At 43.3% G+C, this 13,279-nt stretch overlaps 2 protein-coding genes across 7 annotated transcripts in view; both read right to left on the reverse strand.

Annotated features, from left to right (window-relative positions):
- The window catches only part of LOC131701824 (chromodomain-helicase-DNA-binding protein 5-like), a 32,989-nt gene extending 26,476 nt beyond the window's left edge, over positions 1–6,513 (reverse strand). For 3 of the 6 annotated variants that reach the window (XM_059001906.1, XM_059001902.1, XM_059001900.1), the window contains exons 1-2: positions 5,724–6,513; positions 772–938 (exon numbers count right to left, since the gene is read on the reverse strand). In XM_059001906.1, the coding sequence (XP_058857889.1) occupies positions 772–938; positions 5,724–5,790 (234 nt within the window). In that variant the 5' untranslated portion in view covers positions 5,791–6,513. The remainder of the gene's footprint in view (positions 1–771; positions 939–5,723) is intronic. The other 3 variants (XM_059001904.1, XM_059001905.1, XM_059001903.1) reach the window with 1 other exon arrangement.
- Positions 6,514–9,107: 2,594 nt separating this feature from the next.
- LOC117425307 (large ribosomal subunit protein eL22) lies at positions 9,108–13,269 on the reverse strand. The gene is made up of 4 exons (XM_059001907.1): positions 13,166–13,269; positions 11,252–11,356; positions 10,580–10,704; positions 9,108–9,323 (listed from the first exon to the last, which is right to left on the reverse strand). Exons 1-4 carry the CDS (start codon positions 13,175–13,177, stop codon positions 9,179–9,181), a joined length of 387 nt encoding a protein of 128 aa, XP_058857890.1. The 5' UTR covers positions 13,178–13,269; the 3' UTR covers positions 9,108–9,178.
- Positions 13,270–13,279: the final 10 nt, after the last annotated feature.

A 13,279-nucleotide genomic window follows, 5' to 3' on the forward strand; every position in this document is an offset into this window, starting at 1 on the left:
CAAGTTTGCTCTTAACGTCCACAGATGTTGTAAGTTAACACATTTTAAAGTTCAGCTGTCGGGGGGCTGCTTCAGTGAGAAAGGTTAGCTGAATAATACTGTGTGTATCCCCCCTCCGCTGAACATGCCTCTGCAGGACTGCACTGCTTCACAGGCCCCAGGAGAAATCCACGCTTAAATAAACAGAGGCTGACTCGAGCTGCAGGTCAATAGCAAGATTTATTCACCGGAGTGGCAGGAACAGCGTCCGAGGTGAAGCGGAGGTCAATATTTACCACAGAGAGCAACAGATCTTACTGCTGACAAGCGAGCCAGTGGAATCGATGTGTGTGCGTGTGCGTCTGTCTCAGTGTGTGTCTCAGTGTGTGTGTGTGTCTGTGTATGTTTGTGTGTGTCTCAGTGTGTGTGTGCGTGTGCGTCTGTCTCAGTGTGTGTGTATGTTTGTGTGTGTCTCAGTGTGTGTGTATGTGTCTGTCTCAGTGTGTGTGTATGTTTGTGTGTGTCTCAGTGTGTGTGTGCGTGTGTGTGTCTCAGTATGTGCGTGCGTGTGTGTCTCAGTGTAACCCTAACACAAAAGTGAATGTTTAACTTATTAAATGTAAATTAATACCCTTAATACTACTCCTACTACTACTACTCTTACTAATAATACTAATAATGCTATTAATGCTAACCCTAATGATGGTAATTGAGTATCAGCATCACTGCCATGGCTTTTTGCTACTGAATTGATTGAAATGACTCTCAGTAAGAGAAGTGTCAGCACATCACCTCCTTCTTCCTCTTGCTCAGCTGGGTGGTTTTGCCCTGCTTGGGTTTGCACGGCTTCTTCTTCTTGGGCTGCTGTTTGACTGGGTCGTCCTCTCTGAAGAATCCCTGGAGAGCAGCGAGGGGCACTGGCGCCGGCTCTGCTTCATCCTCCTCCTCCTCCTCCTCGTCTGGGGAAACAACAACAGCAGAGAAATAAGCGAGACCCCCAGCGAGCGGGCCAGGGGCACTGTAGGGGTGCAACGATACACTGATCTCACAGGACCCCCAGCGAGCAGGCCGGGGCACTGTAGGGGTGCAACAATACACTCATCTCACAGGACCCCCAGCGAGCGGGCCAGGGGCACTGTAGGGGTGCAACGAGAAAAAACATAACTGGACATTCCAAATCTGGGGGGGGGTGGGGGAAATAAATAAAAATAATAATTGGTCACTCTAAATAATAAATAAATAAATAAATAAAAAAGGAATCAAACATTTAAACGGTAAATTGTACATTATATAAGCAAAGGGCAGGAATGGCTCACCGCTGTAATTCCATCTGAGGGGGAATTTTTTGATCCCTCAGACCCCCTTGATGGGTTTACAGTGTTATAATACAGGGCCGGGATCACGCCTATGCTTCACGGGAAGTAAAACAGAGTGCAGGATCCTTGTTCAGAAGTCAGGGAGTGCTGCAGACTTCTTAAGGAGCCAATGTAGGTCAGTGTTGTAGAAACATCCAGACTGGAAATCGTGGTCTTATTACTAATTTACAACCCAGACGAGAGGCATCGCAAACACATGCTGCTTCCTGAAGTCTTTCTAATCCCCTTTCTCCACCAGATCTCATTCCCCTCACAGCGCTGTGCAGAAACCCCTATTCCAACAGTAATTACCTTCAAGAAATCGGAAGTTGTTCAGGTATTAATTAAAAGGGATTAAACGTGTTCATCACTCAACACAAAACAACGGCGTCCGTAATTTGGGAGGAACTAAATCTTTGAATCAACAGAGTTATGCAACACAGAATGTGTTACTACTGTACCATACGAAAAACCAAAACCCTTATCTGCTGTCAGCCACTGGAGATTTTGAAATGTCACATTTTTCCATTTTTGTCAGTCTTTCGTCAAGTCTACGGATAACTAGAAAGCGCTGTGTAATTCAATATGATAACGCAACATTATTCAGCAGGTTTCATTCGACTTTATGAAGCAAAACGAGTTCATTCTACAGGGTGATGCAAGGAAGACAGACTGGGGGAACGCACTGGGACTCAGCCCGCTTGTCATTAGAATGGGGGCCCCCATACTGAGAGAACAGGCTGCAGATCTTGTGCAGGTCAGCTGCCCTCTTGTTACGGGCCGTGTGGAGAGACACGGACACCAGCAAGGACCTGACCTTCCAACAAGGGCTCAGCAGCTCGGAGAGGCATTACATACTGCGTGCAGCTTACAGGAAAATGCATTAGCCTGCAGACAGGATAGCTGCAGAGATATCAAGTTAATGGTGCTCCGACCACTAATGCACAGACTTGTACAACGTGCATCTCATTACAGCCTCTATTTTAGTTTGTATTTATTTAGACGTACTGCACAGAATCTAAATGACACTCAGGGTTGGTATGACCTTTCAGAGTCCTGCTGCAGCACTGTCCCTAACCTCCAAAATTGTGGTTGTGTTTTCAGAGATGCCAGCGCATCAACACAGAGTATAATGAGCCTGTTCTGGCTTTGTCATTGTGTGTACGGCTGAATGCTGCCTCCCCTCTATATTGGGAGAGGGGGCAGTGGTAGGAGTATTTTAAAAAAAGCCAACAACAGCCAGCAACAAATGTGTGACATGAAGAGCAATCACCTAGGGAGAGAGTCTGCACATCTGCTAACTGAATTTACCATTACCGCCCAATCTTATTTCTTGTATCGGGGTAATTGGTATAGCATGGTAAAAGCATGCCGAAGTGTGGTAAAAACACACAGGGCAAGCATGAGACTTGAGATAGGAGTACGATGGTAAACATCACTGCGGAACATGACCCAGCTGGAGTGAGCGTCAGCGTTTATTATTTGTTAACAGCCTGTCAAGAGTTTTAAACCCAATACTTCCCACTCAAAAACTCCAGTTCTGCTTAGCAAATCAGATTGTGGAGCTCCTTACACTAACTGCCTTCAAAGAAACACTTTCAATTTTTTTTATTCTGAAATCTGACACGTTTTTTTTTTTTTTTTTTTTCCCCCAGATGAAGCGAGACTTCAGCAAGCAGATCCTCTGCATGTTTCCCAGCGTCTCAAGGGCTAGCTAGTCCTCTCTCCCAGACACTGTGAAGTTACCCCAAGGCTCAAGCCAAGCATCTCCTGGTGTGGGGATCCTGAGAGCAATCCTCTGCTGTACCTGTCAAAGCTGTCTTGAGGAGATGAAACTGTTTCCTAATCCGAGATGATGGCTTCATTTCCCCAGCACTGCTTTACCTCGCGCAGGTTTTGTTTTTCCACTAACTCGTTCTGACAGAGCCACCAATCCCTCTAGTTTTCCCTTGAATTAAGTGACGAGGCTGGTATTTGGGGAAGAATTTTGCTCTGGTAAATATACATATATATATATATATATATATTTCAATGCCGTGTTTGTAGCACCGGTGTCTATGCAAACAAAGAATCAATACAATTTAAATTCAGTGCATGTTCCATGCAAGGCACCGAACAAGCTAGGAAAAAAAAAAACTTGTATGAATCCATTGATTTTATTGACTTAAGTGACAGCGTTGTATAAAAACTGTACTCACTCCACCCTCACTGCAAAGCACTTCACCACTTCAACATTTTTCTTTTTTAATTTAGTAGTCACCAATTAATTTTTGTATTTTCTCCCAATTTAGAATATCCAATTATTTTTTTAGGCTCAGCTCACCTCTACTACCCCTGTGCTGACTCGGGAGAGGCGAAGACGAACACACGCTGTCCTCCGAAGCGTGTGCCGTCAGCCGACCGCTTCTTTACGCACTGCAGACTCACCGTGCAGCCGACTCTGAGCTACAGCGTCGGAGGACAACGCAGCTCAGGGCAGCTTACAGACAAGCCCGTTCGAACAGGCGACGTCCAGGCTATAGAGAGCATCCTGCACTCCACACGGAGCGCCTTTACAGGATGCGCCACTCGGGAGCCCCCCATCAACATTTTTCTGACATCTGACTATTCTGCATTAACCAGAAAGACCCCCTCCCCTCCCCCCTCCCCCTCACACTCAGTCCGCCCCGCCACCTACCTTTTTGAATAAATAAACAATTTTGCATAGCACACAGTGCCACCTGGTGGCGGAGTATCATATGGCAATCCAATATTAAACTCACCATCCTTTGATGGCAGTTTACAATGCCGCTATTTAGTCTTGATCAACAGGTCGTGGTTAACCATCATTGATCTGATTGGACTGATGCAGGCTTTTATTAAAAACAATTCAAAATAACATTTGCATGAACATTCCAGCATGAAAACCCCATGCTCACTCCAGCACTAAAAGGCAGCATGTACTACTGTACGCTATAGTAAGGACAGTGCTTCATGGCGGTAGTATTTTAATTGTAGGTTTTGGAATGATTTGACCACGACAGCTCAGCAATACATCTTTTCCAAACTAGCCACTGGAGATCACCGCCCGGTAATAAGACGAAACGCAGCAGCCTGGCAATAAAGCAAGACCCATCACAGCAGCGCTGCACGGGACAGGACCGGCAGTCTGCTTTCCCTCCAAGGTCGCACGTGGCTGCTGTCAATAAACCGCTGTCACTCACTGAACGCGTCACTCTTAAGATTGCACGGTTTGAGAAGAGCACTGTTGCGGTGTTTAGTTTCTGTAGCAATGCAGCCAGCCAGCACACACACACACACACACGCACTCAGACAGTATATTAAGGTGCTTTGATCAACCCACTAACGCCAATACAGATAGAAGGAATAATACAAAGTAAGCGAACTTTCCAGCTCGGTATCTACACGTCATGTCTACATCGTGCTACGTTGCAATCAAAGCATTATTACAGTCTTTGATGGAACGTTACTTTGGAACGCAGTTTGAAATGGAATGCAAGAGCCATACTGTACAGGGGGGGGGGGATCACTGCACCACAATAATGCTTTGTGTATCGTCCATAGCTAATTAATTTACTAACTTTTTATTTTCATGGATAAAACCGTGCCGACAGAAGATATTTTTAAATATGTTTTTTTTTCTTTTAATGCAGTCACGCTTGTATAAAAAGATATTATTATTATTATTATTATTATTATTATTATTATTATTATTATAATAATAATAATAATAATAATAATAATAATAATAATAATAATAATAATATCATTCCATACGCATCGCTAAGAAAAATAAACTTGAATGTCATTCTTGCCTACAGATTTATGACACAGATAATGATCCGGCTATATACTAGTCGCGAGTGACTCTACTACAACAGTCAATTTCTTTCATTTGAATTCACCTTCCTGCTTGCAGAAAACACTGATGTGGCCAACTTCAAAAACACAGAAGCGCCTAGTCCTGCTGTAGCATCATCTCCTCCCCTTTCCGCGCAATCACGACCTCACAATGCAGACCGAGGAGGACCTGGCTTTCCTTTCTCATCTTGAAAACACGGCAATCGGTTTGCACCATCAAATGCTACCGCCTAGTCGTGTATTTACAAAGACGTGTAATGTAATTGGGAAAGGCTGCGCGCTGCTGCGGGTCCCGAGCTGCTTGCTGTGCGAGTGGAAATGCACCCCCAGCATGCAGCTTTCTAGCGTTATGATAACAATATATCTTTTCTTTTCGCTTTTCTATATACAAATGCACAAGGCAAGCCCGTTTTTTTTCTCCCGCAGGCAATTGGGATGTTGTGATATCAGTATCTAAACGCCAGCTCTCTCTGTCTCTCTCTCTCACTCTCTCACACCCCCCTCCTCTCTCCTCCCACCATCTCTTACCTGGCATATCGTCCCCAAAATCCATCTCGTCTTGCCTTTCGCCTTCGTTACTCACTGACCCCGGCATCTTCACCGCATATGATACACCATTCGATAATATATATCTCTAAAGTATTGAAACTTATCCTCGGGAATGCCAGCCTCGCCGGGTTTTTGAACTGCATGCACACAATTGTGTTGGCAAGAGAGAGGGTGAGGTTTTTTTTAAGAAAGATGGCTGCCTTTTTTTTCTTTTTTTTTTTTTTTTAAGGAGCGTAAAAAAACCCGCTCTCCTCTCTCTCTCTCTCTCGCTGGCTCTCTCTCTCTCAAATCCTCCAGTCTGAAAATAAAGAGACAAAAATGGAACACACATGCCCAGATTGTGACGTGCGGTCTGTTGCCATGGCAATCCCATCCCATCATTTTGAACACGACTAGTTAGTAGCGGTGCAGCCTAGTTACCAGTTTTTCGTCTCCACTGTGTTTTTAAAAAATGGCAAAAATTGCAGTGGCTGCGGTTGTGTCTGTGGAGTCCGTGAGATTTTAAATAGTCACACCGGTATACAGCGAGGCGGAAACTTTCCACACACAGCACCAGTCACTTCAAATTATTATCATTAGATACGTCTACCCCCTCCCTGTTACTGATATACAAACTGCATAATACCAGCAAGCTGTGTACACGGTTTATTTAGCGTAACAGTAATCTAAATTGAATATGCATACTTTGTATCTCTAGGAGAATGACATTCGTGTATTTTATTTATTTGTATTTAATTTTGGTGTATATAAAAATATATATATTTTGCTAAACATTTTCTGTAAAGCATGCTCATACATTCTCGTTGCACTTTTTTATGATCTGCGTTTGGTGCAGAAAACAAACAAAAAATAAAATAAAAAAGCTGTCTAACCCTTCAATTACCGTACTCGCTCTTTCTGGGTGTCAAGGTGTTGATAAGTGACGCGATTAAGCACTGCTGTTTATAACAGAATGTATTGCGCTTTACAGCATACCTCCATGGAGGTTCATGTGACACCTGGTCATGTATAACATGCTCGACTCAGAAACTCAAAAAAAAAATAGCTGGGTGAGGAATTAATTAATCCTTTAGACTCACAGGAGTATAAATCATAGATTAACACAGGCGTGTAAACCACAAACAGTTCACTATACGACTGTACAGTACACATTAAAACGACCAGTTCCTAACCAGCACTACCAGCTGAAAACCAACAGCATACACCAGCGCTGGAATCTCCCTCAGGGAGCTAAACCAGTCCAACACACTCAACTGTGCGACTGCTGCAATTTTAAACACTTAAACTCTGATGAAGAAAACACATCCAAGATGAAAGGTTCAACTGCACCGCTAAGGGTACCAACCGCACTTCAAATAAGGGATTTAAAATCATCAGCCAGGACGACTTGAACATGTGGGATCATCACCCTCAATTAGCACCAGTCTCGGACTCGAGGTAACATTGCTGAATCCAAGCAGAAGATCTGCTATTGGCCCCTATCACACATTAATACAATTGGACCTTTATTTATGGTAAATGGCATAAAGAGAAATGACATCACCTGCCAGATTATGGAATGGAGACAGTTGGCAAAGTGTAAGGGACTGCATTCTTTCAAGCAGTTCCATAATGGAATCTTTTTGTTGCCAAAATCTAATTACTATTAAAAGGATAAAACCTCAAATACCTGGACGTGTCACAAAAACATCCCCCCTTGAATTCTACCAGCTGCCAACGGTCCTGAAGGCCACCCATCCCAGTGAGATGCACCTTTTAATTGAATTTAGGAACACCAAGAAGTCAAATGCATGATGGCACCATAGCTAATATAAAGTACAGCATTATTTTTTTTTTTTTTGCAAGTCTGGACTCCTGATCCTCCCCAAACCCAACACCTAAACAGCTTGCTTCTTTGCAGTCAAGTATTCCTGTAATAGCCGTCTCACCCCAGTGTGCACACAACAGCAATTCTAACCTGTGAAGTGTGATGGTGCTATCACAGCTTGGTGTAATGTGCCCCCTAAGGGAGAGCAGGCGGCTTTAAAATTCATATCCTGCTTAAAACAGGAGGTGGAGCTCAAAAGCACTAGGCTGGGTCTTTGAACGAGTAATTAAAATATTTTACGCGTTAGAACCGTGACATTAGTATTAAAATTGCACATAGAAATGGAAGTGATGAATTGTTTCCATTCCTCCACGGGTCACTCTTAAAATTACCTGGACCCAGTTTCAGACTGGGGCCTGTGTGCTAACCTCACGCCGTTCAGCCTTCTGTGCACAGGGCTATAAAAGGCCAACCCCGATTACAGTCCAGTTAGTTTACATTGCGGAGGCAGACAGAGAATCTGAACTCAAGCATCCTCCACCCAACAACCTGGCACGCCCCTGCGCTACTCAAGCGAGACCAAGAGGCACGCTTCTGCTTGCATCAGTACAAGGTGAACATGAACACACTGCATCACTGGTACAGCTCAGGATGTGAAGGAGAAACTGCATGGGGGCACTTCACCTTGAACCGCAAGCAGAGCCCGAATGAACAGCCATCCCAATAAGAGACTGCGAGGACCAGCTTAAAAGGCAGGCAGTGAGGGCAAATACTAGAAATACAAAACAGGAGTAACTGTTTGAAACCAAAAACCTGCCACTGGTTAACAACCGCTAGGAAAATGAGAAGATTGCATTAGCAATCTGAAACAAATAGGATGTTGAGAATCACCAAGCTGGCTTGCTTTGGACGCAGTCAGCTGATTGAGGCGAAACATCCAAGCGGTTTGTATTGAAACAAGTGGGAGAAAGGATTGATCAAGGTACAGTAAACGTCCCTACAGAAGCATTCTGCATAGCTGCTCAGTTTGGTTACGCACTAATTACTCGGGCACATACCTGGCTTGTTTAAAAGTACAGACTCGGGGCTTTCCAATGACATATTGAGTGTGTGTGTGCGGAACTACGATCGCCTGAAGTTAAGCCCCTCGTCATGTGACAGAGTTCACAGCTTAGGTTTGGTTTTGAGTTCACCGCTCTTATCAGACATTGTTAAGGGCAAATACATTCTAAAAACACAAAAAAAAAGTTATATGCATAAAAAAACAAACGCTAAGTGACTGAGTCCGGGGGACGACAACAGGTACTGCGGATCAGACACACGACGCATGGCTCGCGTCTCGCCGTGTCGATATCGTAAAGTCGAAGCAGGGTAATAATGAAAAAGAGTCGGAAGAGCTGTGAGTCGCAAGTCGAGGAGCGCCTGTGTATGTGTGTATGTATATATATATTTTAAAAGAGATCTCTACAGCAGCACAACCCAACGCACGTTTTTCTTAATGATCACCCCTTTTTAGAGGAATAAACAAAGTGAACAGAAGCAAGCGTTTCTTTTTTTTTTTTTTTTTTTTTGTTTGGCTTTTTATTAAAGTGAATGTACAAAATCCTCCCGGATGAGTAGCGCAGAATTAATCCTCGTCTTCCTCCTCCTCTTCGTCCTGGTTGATCTGGAAGTAGCGCAGTTCATAGCTCTCCTTGGTGTTCGCAACCACGCGCAGCCAGTCACGCAGGTTGTTCTTCTTTAGGTATTTCTTGGTCAGGTATTTGAGGTACCTGAATGGGAGAGGAGGGGAAAAACAAACAGCAGAGGCCAGGTTCAGTCTTCACATGGGGGCACTGGTATTACCCAGGTAATGGCCAAGTCCGATTAAAATGCTATCAGCCCAGACCCCAGATATAAAACAAGGTTTACCCCCATTTTAACCTCCAGTTCTGTAATGGTCAGTTCACAACGACCAGTTTTAAACTGTATTAAATATTACAATTCGTCTAGGCTGAACGAGTCCCCACTTCAACAACTGTGTTTGCTGTAGGAGGTCCAAACAAATTATTCCTCTAAAACAACATTTTTATATCCCCCCCCTTGGCCCAGATGGACAGGATATTAAATGCAATAAGCGTGAGGCATACTGAATGCTTGGATATGTAGATTCCATACAGGAAAATCATGCAGAACGTGCTCAAGCAGATTCAAATGGCATTAATATTGAACAGTGCTCAAAACAATTTATTATCAAGTGTTTCCAGTACCATCGATTAAACAAGCCTATTCCAAAACATTTCAGAAATATGCCACAGAACTCTTGAAAGTTACATTGGGAGTTCGGAAGTCACAGGGATTGTGTGTGTATTTTATATTAAGGTTTTAATACAGGTTTTTAAGGTAGGCTGTAAGTGATCCTTTATAGATACATTGAAAGAAGACACCAGCATTGCTGGAAGGTGTGACCAGTGCTGAATTCAAGGGTTCATAATAATACCATCAAAATACTTGAGAGGCATTCAATTCATTAAAGGACTGTGCTGAATATCTCTGTACTATTCTCAATCCTTTTAGGGTGAAGTAACTACAGCAATGAGCGGAGATTTGTTTAAATTCGTTCTTGTACACTTTTTAGCCCAAGCAGATAGATAACCTGATCATATATAAATTCAGGTCCATGACCACACAAATGACATGGGCAGTGATTTATCAAATCTGCAATGAGAGAGCTAAAGCAGAACTGCTAGTGAACAGAACACAGCCTTGTGGAATCTCCCGAGACAAACACACCACTGTAGAACATGTTAATATCCTTACAACCAGAACCACCAAGGTGCTCACTGAAGACACTGTACCCAGCAGCACTGCAAACATGACACGTTTCTGCTGTAAAAGCACCCCACCCCACCCCAAACACACTTAGCTACTTTCTGGATATGCACAGGTAACAAGCTCAGGTGTGTCTCATTAAACGGATAGTAAAAGCAGGACTGGATCAGACTGCTATGTAATGGGGAGTCGTGCGTTGCCACGCGGTTTCACTCACCTCTTGGAGAAAGGGACCTCAGAGGACACTGTGATTTTGCTCTTGCTCCTCTCAATGGTCACCACTCCCCCGCCCAGGTTCCCAGCTTTCCCGTTTACCTTGATCCGCTCCTGCAGGAACTGCTCCTGTGAAAGCACAGCACCCGACAGGTCAGGACAGAAACTGGCACTGACCCAGCATGAACATACAGGAGCGCTCGCCCCCCTCAAATAAACACTATGAAGCTATCGGAGCTTCTATCATAGCTTTCTACGGCACCTACCAGTTTAATACCAGGGATGGACATAAGACTAGTGCATAGGAGGTTTTACAACAAGCTTAGCCAATGTGTATAGGCAACAAGCTCAAGTGTGTCTTATTAAACTCATAGTAAAACCAGGAATGGATCAAACTGATGCAACAGGAATCTTATTTCCTTCCCTGAATACTGCCAGTAAATGTTTGAATACAGTTAATCCAGATCCTTGTTCTCAAGCCCAATGACGTTTCTTATTTCCTGGTTTTAAATGTAACACTACAGGTGGGATTATGACAAAGTAAACAGTAAACAGCACTTCAAATCGGCAGGCAGTCCACTACCATCGGCTGTGCGTTAAGCTTCTGGGATGAAATGTCTGCTGTTTACAAACACAGGAACAGTTGAGCTGAATAAATGAAGCGTGCAATGCTTACGAAGTTGGCAGCATCCATGATGCCATCCTCCACAGGGTGGGTGCAGTCCAGGGTGAATTTCAGGAGCTGCTTCTTCTTCTTGCCCCCCTTGGCTGCTAGCTTCTTCTGCAATTCAAATAAGGAAGAAAACTAAACCTGTGCTCAAGCGACATCTTGATCCCAACTCTGCCTTTGGACTTGAGCTAGATCACGCAATGCAAAAATGATCACAGCTCTGTAACTTGCCCTGCCACTGAACAGACTGTGCATAAACCAGAGTCATATTCCCAGGAAGTCAATTCAGAAAGCTGAGCCAAGTACAGGTGTCCACTTTGCAATGTTTTTTTTTTTCTGTGACAAACCTTCAAAATCTGCCTGGGACAATGGGCAAAGTATGAAACGGAAACTATTCAACTTGTAACAGCAATTTATTTTCTTTTTTTTGGGGAAACCTGCAGGTTGGTGGCTACAACCCCACTTCCATCACTCTGTCTGCCCACAAACACAAGGTGCTATAATGAAGATACTGACAGCTAGCAGTGCACAGCGCAGTGCTCCTTCACACAGAAATCAACACTCCCTCCCTCCCACATGCACGAAGCAAGCACCAGGAATCAACCCGGTTCCTTGCTCAGGTATCGGTGGTTGGGGGGCTCAGAATTACTCAAGCTTTACTTATGATAAAATAATTGTTTACAGTCAGGTCCTCCCCTTGCATAACAAGAACCCAGCATGTCATTAAAATAAAGCTCTTGGTAATAAGCTAAAAGGTTCGTTTTATCCAAATTCTATTTTGAAACAGACACTGTGCCGTTCTCAATTGGCACGACATCTTGCATTACCTTACATAATGTAACATTAGTTAGTTCATGATCCGTAAGCTTGCAAAAACACAGCCAAATAACATGTCAAACAACGTTTCTTCAAGAAATACTCTGTCATAATACTTCTTGATCAAAAACATTTTATAAACTGATTAAAAAGGAGCACTCTGCTTTCAAACCAGCTTGTGGCAATACACTAACTAAAAACACTAAATCTAATGGTGAGCTACACCTCTGCATTTCATTCAATGAAACTTATAAAATTTTCATTTTACAGCGCGACCTCTATACTGCGCTACACCTTTACACTTTCATGAACTATCTTTCATACTGTTGTAATACCGTAACACTAAACTAGAAAACAAATCGGTATCGATTAAAACCGTGCAGCACCAACGCAGCGTCAAACTTCAACAAACACACAACGATCAGCACAAACACAAGATTCATTCACAAAAGGATTTTAATACTGTAGCTATTATTATTTTAAAGATCACCAATGCACTTTTCTATACTGTATCAAGAAAATAATTTCACCAACTGGACGTAAATGCGGCAGTTCACGAGCAACTGTGTTTTTTTATTTCTTTTTTTTTTTAACCTCCTCAATTTTTTTTTCTCGATTACACATTTTAAAAATTACATGCACAAATTAAAGCGCAGGATAATGATTATAGATGTTTAAACCCGATCCCCCCCTTACCCGGTTTACACAAAACTTTTATAGCAGCAGTGAAAAACATCCTCACTAAAACCAATTACTCCCATAACTGGATCAGAACACAGAACTGATTCGTACAGTAAATAAACCCAACACAGAATATCACGCATTAAACACACGATTAAAAGGTACCGACACAGGACCGAGTGCACAGATACGATGGGGGTTACGTTTCAGAGAGCTACAACGTGCTTTCAAAAAGCAGGCCTCGCACACAGCTAGTCACCAACAAAAACACACATTTAAAAAACAAACATCAATTATTTCTCGGATTATTCTCCGGATGTGTGGCCCCCAATGTCTTAGACACTATATTAGTGGATCGCTGGCCGGATCTGGACACAAATAACAGTATAATTCTGACAATTTTCAAAGCATAGAAATACTGACCACTGGAGCCATGGCGAACAACTATAGCAGAAAGGAAGAGCCAGCTCGGCGCATGCGCTTTGACACTATCTGGGGAAGGAGGGGGGCTAACTTGTAATCGACGGCAGAGGGAAT

This window comes from Acipenser ruthenus, chromosome 27, assembly GCF_902713425.1.
Source record: "Acipenser ruthenus chromosome 27, fAciRut3.2 maternal haplotype, whole genome shotgun sequence".
Taxonomy (NCBI): domain Eukaryota; kingdom Metazoa; phylum Chordata; class Actinopteri; order Acipenseriformes; family Acipenseridae; genus Acipenser; species Acipenser ruthenus.